The sequence below is a fragment of the Erinaceus europaeus genome, chromosome 7, assembly GCF_950295315.1.
Source record: "Erinaceus europaeus chromosome 7, mEriEur2.1, whole genome shotgun sequence".
Taxonomy (NCBI): Eukaryota; Metazoa; Chordata; class Mammalia; order Eulipotyphla; family Erinaceidae; genus Erinaceus; species Erinaceus europaeus.
In genome coordinates, this window is record NC_080168.1 from 72,075,978 (window position 1) to 72,094,783 (window position 18,806).

General features: G+C 44.6%; 1 protein-coding gene across 4 annotated transcripts in view; it reads left to right on the forward strand.

Moving 5' to 3' along the window:
• The first annotated feature begins 6,376 nt into the window (after positions 1-6,376).
• PSPC1 (paraspeckle component 1) overlaps positions 6,377-18,806 on the forward strand; it is a 101,719-nt gene continuing 89,289 nt past the window's right edge. For all 4 annotated transcript variants that reach the window (XR_009550741.1, XR_009550740.1, XM_060194747.1 and 1 more), the window contains exons 1-3: positions 6,377-6,828; positions 12,148-12,449; positions 18,155-18,250. Coding sequence is in view for 2 of the 4 variants with exons in the window: in XM_060194747.1 (XP_060050730.1) it covers positions 6,487-6,828; positions 12,148-12,449; positions 18,155-18,250 (740 nt within the window). In the remaining 2 variants the exon portion in view is untranslated. The remainder of the gene's footprint in view (positions 6,829-12,147; positions 12,450-18,154; positions 18,251-18,806) is intronic.

Here is an 18,806-nt window from a genome sequence, read left to right on the forward strand (position 1 = left end):
GGGTTGTGTTGCCTTTTTTTTTGTTTTAATTCAGGGCTATTGCTGGGGCTCAATGCTGGCACTAGGAATCCACTGCATTAAGAGATCATTTTTTTCCCTTTTATTGGATAGGACAGAGAGAAGCTGAGAGAGGGAAGATAGGGAGAAAGATAGACACCTATAGACCTACTTCACTGCTTGTGAGGTGACCCCCCTTCCCGCAGGTGGGGAGCCAGGGCCTTGAACTAGGTTCCTTGTGCATGTCCTTGCGTTTTGTACTATGTGCACTTAGCCAGGTGCTACTGCCCAACCCCCACATTTCTATGTGAAATTTGAGAAATGCAAAATGAAAATGAAGAAACTGCATTTAGAAAATATCCTTTATTTTCTTATGTATTTTTTTCTTTATTGGGGGATGGTTTACAGTCAACAGCAAGAGACAGTAGTTTGGACATATGTAACATTTCTCAGTTTTCTTTTTTACCAGAATACTGTTACGCTCTGGTTTATGGTGGTGTGAGGGATTGAACCTGGGGCTTCAGGCCGTCAGGTATCAGAGTCTATTTGCATAACCCTTATGCTATCTACCCCCACTCACATTTCTCAGTTTTCCACATAACAGTTCAATCCCTTCTAGATCCTCCTCTGCCATCATGTTCCAGGACTTGAACCCCCCTCTCCCCCAGCCTGGATGGAATCTTTTACTTTGATATCCTTTATTATTTATTTAAAATTTATTTTTGTTTACTTTTTTGATAGGGCAGAGAAATTGGCATGGGGGAGGGAGAGACATCTGCAACATGATTTCAGAGTTTGTGAAGATTTCCCTCTGGGCAAGGGTAGATTGCATAATGGTTATGCAAAGAGATTGAGGCTCCCAAACTCCCAGGTTCAATCCCCTGCACCACCATAAGCCAGAGCTGATCAGTGCTCTGGTAAAAAATAAAAATAGGGAATGGGATGTTAGCGCAGCAGGTTAAGTGCAGGTGGCACAAAGTGCAAGGACTGGCTTAAGGATCATGGTTCAAGCCCCCAGCTCCCCACCTGTAGGGGAGTCGCTTCATAAGTGGTGAAACAGGCCTGTAGGTATCTCTTTCTCTACCTCCTCTGTCTTCCCCTCCTTTCTCCATTTCTCTCTGTCCTATGCAACAATAATAACATCAATAACAACAATAACTACAGCAATAAAAAACAAAAGGGCAGGGAGTTGGGCAGTAGTGCAGTGGGTTAAGTGCACATGGCACAAAGCGCAAGGACCAGTGTAAGGATCCCGGTTCAAGCCCCCCAGCTCCCCATCTGCAGGGGAGTCACTTCACAGGCAGTGAAGGTCTGCAAGTGTCTTTCTCTTCCCCTCTCTGTCTTCCCCTCCTCTCTCCATTTCTCTCTGTCCTATCCAACAACGGTATCAATAACAACAATAATGACTACAATAAAACAAGGGCAACAAAAGGGAATAAATATTTTTTAGAAAATTATCTTGAAGGGGGTTGGGCGGTGGCGCAGTGGGTTAAGCGCATTTGCAAAGCGCAGGGACCGACCGGTAAGGATCCCATTCGAGCCCCTGGCTCCCCACCTGCAGGGGAGTCGTTTCACAGGCGGTGAAGCAGGTCTGTAGATGTCTTTCTCTTCCTCTCTCTGTCTTCCCCTCCTCTCTCCATTTCTCTCTGTCCTATCCAAGAACGAACAACATCAACAATGGCAATAATAATAACCACAATGAGGCTACAACAAGGGCAACAAAAAGGGGGAAAAATGGCCTCCAGGAGCGGTGGATTCATGGTGCAGGCACAGAGCCCAGCAATAACCCTGGAGGGAAAAAAAAATTATCCTGAAATCGATTTAAGAGAATTAGAATAGCTTGGAACAACAACAACAAAAAAATTACTTCATATGAAAATGTCTCCAGATGGGGGTAGATAACATATTTATACAAAGTGACTCTCATGCCTGAGGTTCCAAAGTCCTCCATACCACTGTAATCTAGAGTTGCACAGTGCTCTGGTAAAGATAAATATTAAAAAAATGTTTTTACATAAAGTGGAGAGGATCCAGGCCTGTATGGTGGCATGCCTGGCAGAAAACATTACAGTGTGGAAGGGCCCAGGTTCAAGTCCCTTAGTCCTCACCTGCATGGGGGAAATTTCACAAGCAGTGAAACAGTGCTACACATTTCTCTATCTCCCTTAATTTCTACCTATTCAAAGTAAAAAATTAAAGAAAAGAGAGGGTCAGGAGTCCGGTGGTAGCGCAGCGGGTTAAGTGCATGTGGTACAAAGCCCAAGGACCGGTGTAAGGATCCTGGTTTGATCTCCCAGCTCTCCACCTGCAGGGGAGTCGCTTCATAAGTGGTGAAGCAGGTCTGCACGTGTCTATCTTTCTCTCCCCGTCTCTGTCTTCCCCTCTGCTCTCCACTTCTCTCTGTCCTAATAATGACAACATCAATAACAATAATAACTACAAAACAATAAAAAGACAACAAGGGCAGCAAAAGGGTAAAAAAATAGAGGGTCAGATGGAGTTGTACCCAGTAGACCACACGTTACCATGCACAAGGACCTAGGTTCTAGCACCAGGGGGAAAGTTTCACAAGACATGGAACAGTGCTGCAAGTGCCTCTATTTTTTTGTGTTCTTGCTTTTTTTTTTTTTTTTTTTTTATAAAAAGGAAACCCTGACAAAACTATAGGAGGGGTACAACTCCTCACAATCCCCACCACGAGAACTCTGATAACAAACGTAACTGAGGCAAGAACAAAAACAGCAGAGAACCTCCTGAGGCAAGAGATATACCAAAGGCTGAAGTAGAAAACAAGACCATAAGGTAGAGTAGGCTACTAAAAAAAAAATGTGGGGGGTGATGAAAGGCTGGGGGGGTGGCTCTCCCCGTTAAGCACACATATTACTATGCTCAAGGTCCCAGGTTTGAGTCCCTACTTACCACCTGCAAGGTGGTGGGGGCGCTTCAGAAGTGATGAAGCAGGACTTTCTCTTTTTTTTTTTTTTGTAACCAGAGCACTACTCAATTCTGGCTTATGATGGTGTAGGGGGATTCAACCTGAGACTTGGAGTCTCAGGCAAGAAAGTCTCTTTGCCACAACCATTATGCAGTCTCACACTTCCCCACCCAGCAGGTATTTCTCTTTCTGCCTCTCTATTTTTCCTTCCTTTCTCAATTTCTCTTATTCCAATTAAAAAAGAAAAGTCACTGGGGTCAATGTATTCGTAGTGCTAGCACCGAGCCCAAGCAATAACCCTGATGGCAACTAAAAAAAAAAAGTATATATATATACATACATACATACATACATATATGGCCAAGAGATGGTGCACCTGTTTAAGCACACAACCACTCAGGCTCAAGCCCCTGGTCCCCCGCCTGCAGGGGAAAAGCATGATGTCAGCTGCAGGTGTCTCTTTTTCTATTTCCTCTTCCCGTCTCCATTTCTCTCTGTCTCTATCCAACAATAAATAAATCAAAAATTTTTTAAAAAATAAAGTACACAGCACCTAGATATGGACCAGTTCCCAAGAGATAAAGCACATGTGTACATGTATCCATAAGTTAGGGGAAAATATAGACCTTAAAGCAAAAAGTGCACAATGGTTTGCAGTGACCCAATTAGTGCAGCAAGCAAGTAGAAAGACCTAAAAAAGATAACATAAAGTACTTAAATAGTTTCTACTTAGACCTAGATATCCTCTTCATCTGCTTCCTATCTCACTTCCCTCAATAACTCTGAGGACTTCAAAAACTGGATAAGAGAAGAGACCAGCATACTTTAATGATGGCTTTTTTGGTTTTACTACCAGGTCACCTCATCTCCTGGGTCCCTAGTCAGGGAGTCCTGGGATTCTCACACAGACATGATGGGCCTAGACCTCTAACAAATCCTTCTGTCCACTGTCACTGCTCATCTCCACCAGGAACAACATAATGGATCATTTTGTGGGCTCCTATAGGACCTTGACCTCAATGTGGATCAACAATGGTAGAGAGACTGACTCATTCTCTGAAGGGAGGTTGGGTCAAAATCCCCTACCACTCGAAGAAGATGGATCTGGCAATGGGTGCAACCCAGAGTGTTCCTAGCTGTAACCACAGAATGCAAGCTCATACCTATAGGGATACAGAGGTTATACAGGCTCCTGCATTGAATATAGGTTTATGGGTTTATAGTTAATGGTATTTATATACTTTTATACATATTTGGGAGTTACTATCTTCCCTGATCCAGCTGTCTACTACTATTTCCAACTCTGACACCATCTCCCCAGACAATTCCTTTGGCTCACTTGCATATTAGCTGTCTGTCTCAGGCAAAATTTAGTAAATTCATGGGCCCCCTAGAATATACCTAAAATAGATTTCCTAGATTTTTCCAAGATGGAGACCCCAAATCTCATCTGCTATATTCTTTTTTTTTTTTTTAATTTTTTGCCTCCAGGGTCATCACTGGGGTTCGGTGGCTGCACTTCTTCTTCTAGCGTTTGCCCTTCTTCCGTGCTAGGTCAAAGCTGGGTTGACGCTTGCAGGGGTCTGTGATGAGGTGTTTGTTCTTTACCTCAGCTGACTGCCAGCTCTGTTTCCAAGAGACTGGAACAGAGAAGTTCAGTGTAGGCGTAGGGGACCAGATTGGGTGACGAGACGTCAAGCGTTGAACAGGGTGGGCGAAGATATCCGCGTATATTGGCAGGTCCGGTCGAGCGTAGACGTGGGAAATGAACTTAGATGATGCTGCATCCCGACGAATATCTGGCGGGGCGATGTTGCTAAGAACTGGCAGCCATGGAACCGGGGTGGAACGGATGGTTCCAGAAATTATCCTCATGGAGGAATATAATTTGGAATCGACCAAGTGGACATGGGGGCTACGGAACCATACCGGGGCACAGTATTCTGCAGTGGAATAGCATAATGCCAGAGATGATGATCGTAGTGTGGAAGCGCTCGTGCCCCATGAGGAGCTGGCCAGTCTTGCAATGATGTTATTCCTCGCGCCCACCTTTGCTGCAGTTTTTATGAGATGTTCGTGAAATGACAGAATGCGATCGAGAGTAACGTCAAGATAGACTGGCTGGGCTTCATGCCTACATGTGGCTGCACTACAAATCCATTGCTCCTGGAGGCCATTTTTTCCCATTTTGTTGCCCTTTGAACCGGGATCCTTTTGCCGGTCCTCGTACTTTCTGACATGTGCGCTTAACCTGCTGCGCTACCGCCCGGCCCCCTCATCTGCTATATTCTTGCCTTTAGGTTCCTGATTACTAAACAATTAGTTATTTTTTTAAAAGTATTTTTTAGAAAAATGTTTTTTTTTAATTATCTTTATTTATTGGATAGAGACAGCCAGAAATTGGGGATGGGGTGGGAGATAGGGAGAGACACAGAGACACCAGCAGCACTGCTTCACCACTTGTGAAGATTTCCTCTATAAGTGGGGGCCAGGGACAACAGTTTGTTCTTCTTTATATCTTATTGCTTTTTCAGCCACCAGGTTCCAGATTGCTACCATCATGATGCCAACCTGACATTCCTGGGCAGGCAGACAACCCCACCAATATGTCCTAGAGCCCAGCTTCTCCAGAGCCCCACCCTACTAGGGAAAGAGAGAGGCAGACTGGGAGTATGGATGGACCTGTCAACACCCATGTTCAGCAGGGAAGCAGTTACAAAAGCCTTCAACCTTTTGCACCTCATAATGACGTTGGGTCCATTCTCCCAGAGGGATAAAGAATAGGAAAGCTATTAGGGGATGGGATGGGATACGGAGGTCTGGTGGTGGGAACTGTATCTCTCTTATCCTATGGTCTCATGGATATATTTTTATTTTATAAATAAAAAATAAAAAAAAAAGCTCTAAAAGAAAAAAGGGTGGGTGGGTGAGTGGGACTACGCAGTGAGATGCCTGGTTGTTTATTTTGAGCAGTACCTTGTTCAGCTCTGGTTTATGAGAGTGTTGGGGGTTGACCCTGGGACCTTTGATGATCTATGCATAATTATCTTGCATAACCGCTGTTTTATTTCCCCAGCCCTAATGAATAAATCTAACGAAAACAAAACACCAAACCCGAAAAGGGATATCACTGTCAGCCCTCACAGCGGGTGGAGCGCGATAGTTGCATAGCTGAGGCTCCTGGTTGGGTACTGGGCGCCCAGTGGCCCGCGATGCTACCCTGGCTTGTCTCAGAGAGACGCTCCACCTCAGGTAAATCAATCAAACAAAGAAGGCACGATTGAGCTTTCATCCGCGCTCATCCGAGTCCCGCATCGGCGCGCGCACACCACCGCCCGCTAGCGCCATCTGCTGGCCGCCAACCAGTGGTGGCGCGGTGCAGTGCGCACGCGCGCCGGCGGGGGCGGAGCTCCGCGGCGGCGTTTCTCCTCAACTGCGGCTGCCGGCGGCGCCATCTTGGACGCGCTGCGGCTCGGGCCAGGCGGGAGCGTCGCCTTCTTCTCGTCGGGTCGTCAGGACTCGCAGCCCGGCGCCCGCCCGCGGAGCGCCCCGAGATGATGCTGAGAGGAAACCTGAAGCAGGTGCGCATCGAGAAGAACCCAGCCCGCCTGCGCGCGCTCGAGTCGGCGGCAGGCGACGGCGAGCCCGCGGGCTCCATGGCGCTGCTGGCGGCCGAGCCGGCCGAGGAGCGTGCGGCCGACGAGGTGGGCTTCACCATCGACATCAAGAGCTTCCTCAAGCCGGGCGAGAAGACCTACACGCAGCGCTGCCGCCTCTTCGTGGGCAACCTGCCCACCGACATCACCGAGGATGACTTCAAGCGGCTGTTCGAGCGCTACGGCGAACCCAGCGAGGTTTTCATCAACCGCGACCGCGGCTTCGGCTTCATCCGCCTGGTGAGCGGCGCCCGGGGCCGGCCGGAGACCGACGGGCAGAGGCGGGGGACCGAGGGGGCCCCCACTGTCGGCCGGGCGTCCTGGGCCGCGGGAGACGCCCCCACCCTCCGTCGGGCGTCGCCTCCTCCCCCCACGCCCCCGGGAGGGCTCAGCCTTCGTGGGAATGGACCTCCCGTCCGTCCCTTCCATCTTCCGTGTGCTGATGCGACAATAGTGCATTCGAGCGCGCCCACCCTCAGCATGCATTGGCATTGGTGGCGGTTCTTCTATGTTTTATTTATTGAGGACAGAGACTGGAGGACGTTGACAGGGAGGGGGAGGGGTGGCCAGGGAGCAGGGCACCTGCGGCTCTGCTCGGCCGCTTGGGCAGCTTCCCCGATGCTATTGGGGACCGGGGCCTTGAACCCGGGTCTCTGCGCACCGCTCAGTGTGTGCGCTCAACCAGGAGCGCCACCACCCAGTCCCTGCACTGGTTTGCTTGATTCAGTACTTTCTTATCTTTATTTATTAAAGGCCAGAGACAGAGCAATTGAGAAGGGAGATAGAGAGGGAGAGACAGAGAGACACCTGCAGCCCTGCTTCACCACTCGTGAAGCTTTGCCTCCCTGCGGGTGGGGTCCAGGGTTTGAACCCAGCTCCTCGAACACTGCAGTGTGTGCGCTGAGTTAGGTGCTCCACCACCTGGCCCTCATTTCTTTGATTTATTTGAGAGAAGCTGACATCACTGGCAGGTGCAATGCCAGGGATTGAAGTCGGACGTCATGCTTGTCAGTTCAGTGCCCCCCTCCCAGATCTCACTTTACCTTCCTTTCTTACCTTCTTCTTCCCCCTTCCCTGTATCTTTCTTTATTAGAAGGATGGGGCTGGCAGGGAACCCCAGATAATTATTCTGGGAGGGTTGGAACACAGGACCTCATGTTTGGTGTTCCAGAGCTCTGTCCACTGCACCAACTCCTAGGCTACTGCTTTGTTTTTTTTTAATGTTTATTTATTTATTTATTCCCTCGTTGCCCTTGTTATTTTATTGCTATAGTTATTATTATTGTTGTTATCATTGTTGGATAGGACAGAGAGAAATGGAGAGAGGAGGGGAAGACAGAGAGGGGGAGAGAAAGACACCTGCAGACCTGCTTCACCGCCTGTGAAGGGACTCCCCTGCAGGTGGGGAGCCGGGGCTCGAACCAGGATCCTTACACTTGTTGCGCTTTGCTCCACCTGCGCTTAACCCGCTGCGCTACAGCCCAACTCCCTAGGCTACTGTTTTAACCTTTAAAAGAAAATAGATTTTACTCATTTTCATAGGACAGAGACCAGAGCACTGCTCAGTTTTGACATGTGGTGCTGTGGGATTTGATCTCATGACCTTGGAAGCCTCAGGCATTCTAGTGTGGCTTCTCCAGTTCCTTTTTTTGGTTTTGTTTTGTTTGTTAAAAGATGAACTTGTTTATTAGACAGCCAGAGCATTAATCTGGCACAGGTGATGCTGGGAACTGAATTCTGGACCTCATGTCAGATGCTCTACTGGACTTCCTGTGGTTCCACTCCTCTTTTAATCTAAAGGTTTTCCAACCACATAAAATATTTTTAATTTTTAGCTTGAACAGTAAGGATTTATACACCTACACTGCAGAATCTCTCCTAGGTCTTCTTTGTGCTATGCCAGCTACACAGAGTTGCCATTCATGTTACATAATGGGTTAAAGTAAAAAGAAATCATTCATTCATTCGATATAAATAGAGAGAAATCAAGAGGGAAGGGGGAAAGGAGGAGAGAAAAGGAAAGAGATCTGCAGCACTGCTTCACCAGTAGTGAAGCCTTCCCCCTGCAGGTGGAGGCTGAGTGCTTGAACCTGGGTCCATTTAACGCATGCACTCTACTGGGTGCACCACTCCTGACTCCACCCATAATGTTGATTTTATTTTATTTGTGATTAGTAGTGGTTTACAAGATTATGAGATTACAGGGTTCTACATACTGCACCCACCTCTGAAGTTCTTTTTATTTTCTTTTTTTCCTTTACTTTATTTTTATTTATTTATTTATTTATTTATTTATTATTGGATAGAGACAAATTGAGAGGGGAGAGGGAGAGAGATAGACACCTGCAGCCCTGCTTCACCACTTGTGAAGCTTTCCCTCTGCAGGTGGGGACCAGGGGTTTGAACCTGGGTCCTTGTGCACTGTAATGTGTGCACTTTACCAGGTATGCCACCGCCTGACCCCTTCCTTTATTTTATTTTATATATTTCTTATTTCTTTATTTATTGGATAGACACAGCCAGAAATTGAGAAGGGGGTTGTAGAGAAGGGAGAGAGACGGAGAGACACCTGCAGCACTTGCTTCACCATTTACAGAGCTTTCCACCTTGGGGGGGTGGCGGGACTGGGGCCTCAAACCTGGGTCCTTGCTAATTGCCACATGTACGCTCAACCCAGTGCGCCACCACCCGGCCCCCTATTTATTTATTTATTTATTTTTAAAATATTTATTTTATTTATTTATTCCCTTTTGTTGCCCTTGTTGTTTTATTGTTGTAGTTATTATTGTTGTCGTTGTTGGATAGGACAGAGAGAAATGGAGAGAGGAGGGGAAGACAGAGAGGAGGAGAGAAAGACAGACACCTGCAGACCTGCTTCACCGCCTGTGAAGGGACTCCCCTGCAGGTGGGGAGCCGGGGTTCGAACCGGGATCCTTATGCCGGTCCTTGTGCTTTGCGCCACCTGCCCTTAACCCGCTGCGCTACAGCCCGACTCCCTATTTATTTTATTTTTTTAAAAGACATATCTAGCGTGTCACCACCACCTGGTCCATAACATTTGTTTTCATTTTCTTCCTATTTGATAGGACATAGAAATTGAGAGGGGAGGGTGAGATAGGGAGGGAGAGAGAATGACCCATGCAGGCCTGCTTCACCACTAATGAAGTGGGGAGTAGGGGCTTGAACCAAGGTCCTATAAAGTATGTGCTCAAATTAGGTACACCAATGCCTGGGCCCCCAAACATTGCATATTTTCTCCCCAAACATTGCAGTTTTTATTGCCCTTGTTTTTTTTTATTAATGTTGTAGTTATTGTTGTTATTGATGTTGTTAGATAGGATAAAGAGAAATGGAGAGGAGGGGGAAAGACACCTGCAGACCTTCTTCACTGCTTGTGAAGCGGGCCGGATGATGGAACTGGGATCCTTAAGCCAGTCCTTGCGCTTTGCGCCACCTGCGCTTAACCCGCTGCGCTACCGCCCGACTCCCACATTGCAGTTTTTAAAAGGACATCATCAGATATTCTAAGCGGCTTCAACAGAGTAGTAGTAGTATTACTAACATTTGGGAATTCTCTTAAAATTTCAATCAAATAGTACATTTTGTACATAAAACTGTAAGTACATTCTAGGGGCATTACACATTTGGGCTTGTTAATAATATTGCATTATGTTGGCATTTACAGAAACAGGCCAGTTGGTAAGATTTTTAATATAAAGCAGACATCTTTTACCAAAGGATCCTTATCCGGGTCCTTGTGAATATACTGGACTCTCAAATATGAGTTCCTGAGTTCAGTCCTTGGTAGCACAAGTTCCAAAGTGATGTCTGGTTCTTTCTCTTTCCTATCATTCTTCATGAATAAGTAAAACATTAAAAAAGATATATGAATAGAGACCGGAGACCTGCTCAGTTCTTGTTTATGATGGTGCTAGAGATTAAACCTGGAATTTTAGAACATCTAATATGAAATCTTTTTGCTTAACCTTTTGCTATCTCCCCAGCCATCTTTTTTTTTAACCATAATACTGTCAAGCTTTGACATATGGTGGTGCTGGCAGTGGAACATTGGGCTTCGGAGCCTCAGGCATGAGAGAATCTTTTGTATAACCATTATGCTATCTATCCCCCCCCACTTTTTTTTTTTTTTTTTTTTTTGCCCCTCGGGTTCTCCCTGCACTGCAAATCCTCTGCTCTGGTGGCCATCTTTTTTCCATTGTTGGATAGGACAGAGAAACACAGAGGAGGAGAAGATAGAAAAGGGGAGAGAGGGACTGCCCAACCCCCCAAGTTCAACCCTTCTTATATACCTCTTGGACTCTTATATACCTCTTGGACTCTTATATACTTATAGAGCCAGGCAGTGGCGCACCTGATTAAGCACCAACATTACAGAGCCCAGGGACCAGGGTTCAAGTTCCACGTCCCCACCTGCAGAAGGAAAGCTTCAGGAGTGAAGCAGGGCTGCAGATATCTGTCTGTCTCTCCCTATCTCCCCCTCTACTCTCAATTTCTGTCTCATAAAATAAAATAAAATAAGAAAATAAATTTGGAAGCTCTTATATACTTATATACCTCTTGGGTTGGGATGTTCTACTTAAAATGTTTAGAATTAGTTATCATTGAATAGTTAATGAAAAATGTGACACCAGGGAGTTGGGCACTAGTGCAGTGGGTTAAGTGCAGGTGGTGCAAAGCGCAAGGACTGGCATAAGGATCCCGGTTCGAGCCTCCGGCTCCCCACCTGCAGGGGAGTCACTTCACAGGTGGTGAAGCAGGTCTGCAGGTGTCTTTCTCTCTTTGTCTTTCCCTCCTCTATCCATTTCTCTCTGTCCTATCCAACAGCAACGACATCAATACCAACAACAGTAATAACAATAAAGCAAGGGCAACATTAGGAAATATTAAAAAATATTTATTTAAAATGTGATACTAGGGCCGTCGGTAGCACAGTGGGTTAAGCGCACATGGCTCCAAAGGCAAGGACAGGTGGAAGGATTTAGGTTCAAGCCCCCTGCTCCCCACCTGCAGGGGGATTGCTTCACAAGTGGTGAAGCAGGTCTGCAGATGTTTATCTTTCTCTTTCCCTCTCTGTCTTCTCCTCCTCTCCATTTCTCTCTGTCCTATCCAACAACAACAACAACAATAATTGTGGTCCAGGAGGTGGCACAGTGGATAAAGCATTGGATTCTCAACCATGAGGTCTTGAGTTCGATCCCTGGTAGCACATGTGCCAGAGTGATGTCTGGTTCTTTCTCTTTCCTCCTATCTTTCTCAATTAATAAATAAATAAAATCTTTAAAAAATAACAATAATATTAACAATGATACACAACAAGGACAACAAAAGAGAAAAAAACGGCCTTCTGGAGCAGTGGATTTGTAAAGAGTGAGCCCCAGCAATAACCCTGGAGGCAAAAAAAAAAGTGACACCAAATTTGAAAGACAAGATGACCTTTAGTTATTTCCTAAAATTTTAGTTCTCTTTCCTAAGGGGAAAAAAGTCACTTTTAAATGTATGTACTATTGTCTTTAAAAAATGATTTTTCCTCCTAAAAAGGAATCCAGGACACTGGCTGAAATTGCAAAAGCCGAGCTGGATGGCACCATTTTGAAAAGCAGACCTCTTCGAATCCGCTTTGCTACACATGGAGCAGCTTTAACTGTTAAGAACCTTTCGCCAGTTGTTTCCAATGAGCTTTTGGAACAAGCATTTTCCCAGTTTGGTCCAGTAGAAAAAGCTGTTGTGGTTGTGGATGATCGAGGTAGAGCCACAGGAAAAGGTTTTGTGGAATTTGCAGCAAAGCCTCCTGCAAGAAAGGCTCTGGAAAGGTGTGGTGATGGGGCCTTCTTACTGACAACGTAAGTTTTAAACATTTTTCTCATTCTCTGTAGTTAATTGTTCACTTAATATGTTGTGGAATTTTGTGTCTTTGTAGTTACCTATAAGTGTTAAGGAATTTTGTCTTTTTTTGTAGTTTATTGTAAGTAGCTATTGAATTAATAATTAATACAATATACCCCAAGTATACCTCTCTTTAGGAGTCACACTTTAAACTTCATATTCATTGATTCATTCTCAGCAATGTTTACTTAAATCAGCTCTGATTTAGAGAAGGTTGTAGCTAGGACTTCTGTAGCCTCAGGCATAAAAGTCTTTCACCTCCCAAGTGTTGGGCCCTCATCAATTCCAGTGCCCCAGGACTGGTCTTTAAATCTCTAAAAAAATCTTTCTGGGGGTGGGGGTAGATAGCATAAGGATTATGCAAAAAGTCTCATGCCTGAGGCTCTGAATTCCCAGGTTCAGTCTCTAGCGCCCCACCATAAGCCCCACCACCCCACCATAAGTGAGAGCTGAGGTTTTTTTTTTTTTTTTTGGTTTAAAAAAAAAAAATTAATTTCCTTTTGTGATACCCAGGCATTGCTCATAACTCATTTCATCATTCTTGGGCCAACATTCTTTCTTTTTTTTGCCTCCAGGGATATTGCTTGGGCTTGGTGCCTGTAGCACAAATCCACTGCTCTTGGAGGCCTTTTCCCCATTTTCTTTCCATTGTTGTATAAGATAGAGAAATCGAGAGGAGGGGAAGACAAGAGGGTAAGAGAAAGATAGACACCTGCAGACCTGCTTTACTGCTTGTGAAACGACCCCCCCCCCCCCCCCCGCAGGTAGGGAGCTGGGGGCTCAAACCAGGATTCTTGGCTTGGCCTGGTCCTAGCACTTTGCACCTTGTGTGCTTAACCTGCACTACTGCCTGCCCCCCCAACTTTTCTATTTTTATTTCTCAGAGAGAAGGAGCAATACCATAACATCACTCCATGGAGCTTCCCTTGGTGCATTTTGTCTCTATGTATTGCTGGGATTCGAACACACGCCAAAGTCTGTTCTTTGTTGGGCTTGCTTTCTTCTAGGCATAGGTACACACCTCCCTATGATTTTTTTTTCTTTTGCCTCCAGGGTTATTGCTGGGGGTTTGTTGCCTGCATCACGAATCCACTGCTCCTGGAGGCCGTTTTCCCCATTTTGTTGCCCTTGTTGTTGCCCTTGTAGTTGTTATAGCTGTTGTTTGATAGGACAGAGAGAAATTGAGAGAGAAGGAGAAGACAGAGGAGGAGAGAAAGACACCTGCAGACCTGCTTCACTGCTTGTAAAGTGAGCCCCTTGCAGGTGGGGAGCCAGGGGCTCGAACCGGGGTACTTGGGCTTTCCCCATGATTTTATATGGAGAAAGACAAAGAGCAAGAGGGTATTCACAGTGCTGTTCCACCAGCAGGGAGCTTCCATTGGTGGTGGTGTGCTTCCATGTGTTGGGGCTCAAACCTGGAACCTTCAGTTTGGTAGAGTGTGCTCTCTACCGTCAAGCATTTATGAATTTGTTAAACATTCATGGTAAAGTTCTTCTCTCAGACTTGTCTCCTTTGCTTAAAACTCTCCAGATTGTTCACAGACCCTACCCGTTCGTATTTTGTTAAGCTACTATTTCATCTGGGAGGATGACTTTTTTTTTTTTTAATTTTAGCAGAGCACTGCTCAGCCCTAGCTTATGGTGGTGCCTTATTTCTTTTTATTGCTACCACTAGGGTTATTACTGGGGCTCAGTGCTTACACTGATCCATTATTTCCTTTTTTTTTTTTCTTTTTTTCTTTTTTAACCAGAGCACTGTTCAGTTCTGGCTTATGGTGGTGCGGAGGATTGAACCTGGGACTTTGGAGCCTCAGGCATGAGTCTCTTTGCATAACCATTATGCTATCTATCCTACGCTCTTTTTTCCTTTAATTATATCGTATAATATATTCATTATTGGATATAGACAGAAATTGAGATAAGAGGGGAAGGTAGAGATAGAGACAGAGAAACATGCAGCCCTGCGTTGTGAAAAGCTTACCCCTGCAGGTGGGGACCAGGGGCATGAACCAGGGTCCTTGCATACTGTAATGTGTGTGCTTAACCAGATGCACCATTTCCTGCTCCCCTTTTTTTCCATTTGTTCTTTCCCTCCAGGGTTAGCCACTGCTCCTGGAGGCCATTTTTATTCCGATTGTTCTTGTTGCTGTTACAGTTGTTGTTGTTGGATAGTACAGAGAAATTGAGAGAGGAGGGGAAGAGAGACACCTGTAGACCTGCTCCACTGCTTGTGAAGGGACCCCCCCCATGCAGGTGGGGAGCTGGGGGCTTGAACTGGGATCCTTGGGCTTCTCACTTGTGCATTTAACCTGGTGTGCTACCTCTAGCCGCTCTTTTTTCTATTTTTTTAATATAATACAACAGAGAGATTGAGATGGGAGGGGGAGATAGTGAGGGAGAGAGAAAGATAGACACCTGTAGACCTATTTATTTCATTGCTTATTTTTGCCTCCAGGGTTATTGCTGGAGCTGGTTGCCTGTACTACGAATCCACTGCTCCTCGAGGCCATTTTACCCCCTTTTGTTGCCTTTGTTAAAAAAAATATTTAAAAATATATATTTATTGGAGGAGTTGGGTGGTGGCACAGCGGATTCAGCACAGGTGGTTCGAAATGTAAGGACCGGCATAAGGATTCTGGTTTGAGCCCCAGCTCCCCCACCTGCAGGAGGGTCACTTCACAATCCGTGAAACAGGTCTGCAGGTGTCTTATCTTTCCCCCCCTCTCTGTCTTCCCCTGCTCTCTCCATTTCTCTCTGTCCTATCCAACAACGACATCAATAACAACAATAATAACTACAATAAAACAACAAGGGCAACAAAAAGGAATAAATAAATGTTAAAAAATATTTATTTGGCCAGATGGTGGCACACCTGGTTAAGCACACATGCCACAGTGTGCAAGGACCTGGGTTCAAGCCCCTGGTCCCTACCTGTGGGGGAAAATTTCATGAGTGGTGAAGCAGGGCTGTAGGTATCTCTTGTCTCTTTCCATATCTACCTCCCCTTCCCTTCAATTTCTCTGTCTATCCAGTAATAAATTAAAAAAATAAAAGTATTTATTGGATAGACATAGAAATTAAGGGTGAGGGAAATAGCATAATTATGTACAAAGGGCAGAGCATTTGAGGCTCTGAGAAAAATCAGTAGGATGGGTGGGGGTATAGCATAATGGTTATGCAAAGAGACTTTCATGCCTGAGGCTCTCAAGTCCCAGGTTCAATCCCCCACACCACTATAAGCCAGAGCTGATCAGTGCTCTGGTAAAAAAAAAAAAAAAAGAAAGAAAAAGAAAAATCAGTAGGGAAGAGGGAGAGAGAAAAGAGACCTGCAGCTCTACTTCACTTCTAGCAATGCTTCCCCTCTCCAGGTGGGGGTGCTGGGGTTTCCAACCTGGGTCCTCATATATTGTAACATGTATGCTGTACCAGCTACCAAGTACGCTACCACCCAGCCTCCAGCACTAATTTTTTAAAAAATATTTATTTATTCCATCCTGTTGCCCTTATAGTTTTATTGTAGTTATTATTGTCATTGTTGGATAGGACAGAAAAATTGAGAGAGGAGGGGGAAGGGTTATTGCTGGGGCTTGGTGCCTGCATCACAAATTCTCTGCTCCTCGAGGCCATTTTTCCCATTTTTGTTGCCCTTGTTGCATTTGTTGTTGTTTTTATTGTTATTGTTATAGCTATTGTTGTTGTTGATTAGGACAGAGAAATTGAGAGAGGAGGGGATGACAGGGAAAGACAGACACCTGCAGACCTGCTTCACCGCTTGTGAAGCGACCCCTCTACAGGTGGGGAGCGGGGTCTAATTGATATCCTTATGCCGGTTCCTTGCGCTTTGCGCCTTGTGTACTTAACTGACTGCGCTACCGCCCAGCCCCTGGCTTAACAGTTTTTTTTTCTTTTTAGTATTTTATTTATATTAATGAGAGAGACATAGAATGAGAGACCAGAACACTGCTCAGCTCTGGTTTATGGTGGTGCTTATTGGACTTTGGAGCCTCAAGCATAAAAGTCTCTTTTTGCGTAACCATTGTACTGTCTTCCCAGCCCTCTGAACACTTTCTTTTCTTCTTAACACTCTTAAAACCAAAACAGTGGAAGATAGCATAATGGTTATGCAAAGTGACTCTCATGCCTGAGGCTCCCAAGTCCCAGGTTCAATCCCCTACACCACCATAAGCAGAGCTAAGCAGTGCTCTGGTAATAATAATAATAATAAAAAGAAAAAAACAATCTTTAAAAAAAAAAAAACCAAAACATGTTCTAATAATTCTTGTCCACATAACAAACTTACATTAATTAGCTAAATGGGCAGGGCATGCATATCACTTGGATTAGTTTTGTGTTCTTACGTTTTTTTTGTTTGTTTTTTAAAGCAGAGGACTGATCAGTTCTGGCTTATGGTGCTTGAGGTTGAATGAGGACCTTTCGGTGCCCCAAGCATTAAAGATTTTTTTGTGCACAATTATTATGCTAGCTCCCCAGCCTAAAATTTATTTATTTATTTACTTTTTTTTTTTTTGCCATGTGTGCAGCAAGCCAGAGTACTATTCTGGTACATCCAGTTCTGGGGTTCAAATCAGAACCCGAAACATGGAATTTTGAAGTCCTGACTGTTTAAATATTTCCCCAGTTGCAATCACAAACTTTATTAAAAGTGATACCTTCGAGTTACATCAGATGTATAAGTAACTTCACATCCAAAAAGCCTAAGAAAACATTCTAGAAGGTCTAAAATGATTACCTAGTGAATACACTTTAGGCTAATTGTGAAATATATCATTTATTTATTTTTTAATAGGACAGGTTGAAATTGAGAAGGGAGAAAGAGATTCATGAAGCCCAACAATTTTTTGTAAAGAGAAGTTGTATCATAAGGAAAGTAGAATATGAGGGGCCAGGTGGTCCGCACCTGCAGATGGAAAGCTTCACAAGTGGTAAAGTAGGGCTGTAAGTGTCTCTCTGTCTCTCTCCCTCTCTATCTCCCCATCTCTTCATTTCTGGCTGATTATTTCTAATACATAAAGATAAAAAAAAACATTACTCTGGTCTTGCCGGAGAGTAAACTCAGAACCTTGTGCTTCAGAGTCCAGTGCTTTATCCACTGTGCCACCTCCCGGACCACATAGTCTACTTATTTATTTATTTATTTTATTTATTGCCTTATAGAGACAGAAATTGAGAGGGGAGGGGAGATGCACTCAACCAGGTGCGCCACCACCCGGCCCCCCGATGTCTGGTTCTTTCTCTCTTCCTGTCTTTCTCATTCATAAATACAATTTTTTTAAATTGGGGAATTAATGTTTTACATTCAACAATAAATACAATAGTTTGTACATGTATAACATTTGCCAGTTTTCCGTATAACAATACAACCCCCACTAGGTCCTCTGTCATCCTTCTTGGACCTATGTTGTCTTCCCCCCTTTCTACCTCCCGCTTGATTGTAAAGGTTCATAGTTTTGATTTATTCTCTGTACTCTAAAACTTGCATTCTTTGTCTCACTTTGACGTTTACCTCTGTCTGGTGCAGCACTTAGTGATGAATTTTAACATTTTTATGAATATTTTTATACTTTCAAATTGTTGTAAACATTTGTCAGGATTTTAATTCTAGATGCTACATTAATATTAATAATGCTTTTCATGTCTTCAGGACCCCACGTCCAGTTATTGTGGAACCAATGGAGCAGTTTGATGATGAAGATGGGTTGCCAGAGAAGCTGATGCAGAAAACACAACAATATCATAAGTACGGTTTTATTAATAAAAATATTTTAGATATGTGCTATAAAGGATATATCATATTTGGTTTAAAGTATTCTTTGAGTGTAAGTTGCTTAGTCAGTCATAATCTAGTTTGTAGTAAGCGGCATGGCCGACATGGAATCCTACTTTTTTTTTTAAGAAATTTTTAATATATATATATATATTTTTAAATTTATTTTTTATTTAAGAAAGGATAAATTAACAAAAACCATAGGATAGGAGGGGTACAACTCCACACAATTCCCACCACCCAATCTCCATATCCCATCCCCTCCCCTGATAGCTTTCCCATTCTCTATCCCTCTGGGAGTATGGACCCAGGGTCATTGTGGGTAATATTTTTTTTGAATATTCCCTTTTGTTGCCCTTGTTGTTTTATTTTGTGTTTGTTACTGTTGATATTGATGTCCTTGTTGGATAGGACAGAGAGAAATGGAGAGGGGAGGGCAAGACAGAGAGTGGGAGATAGAGATAGACACCTGCAGACCCGCTTCACTGCCTGTGAAGCGACTCCCCTGCACATGGGGGGGCTCGAACTG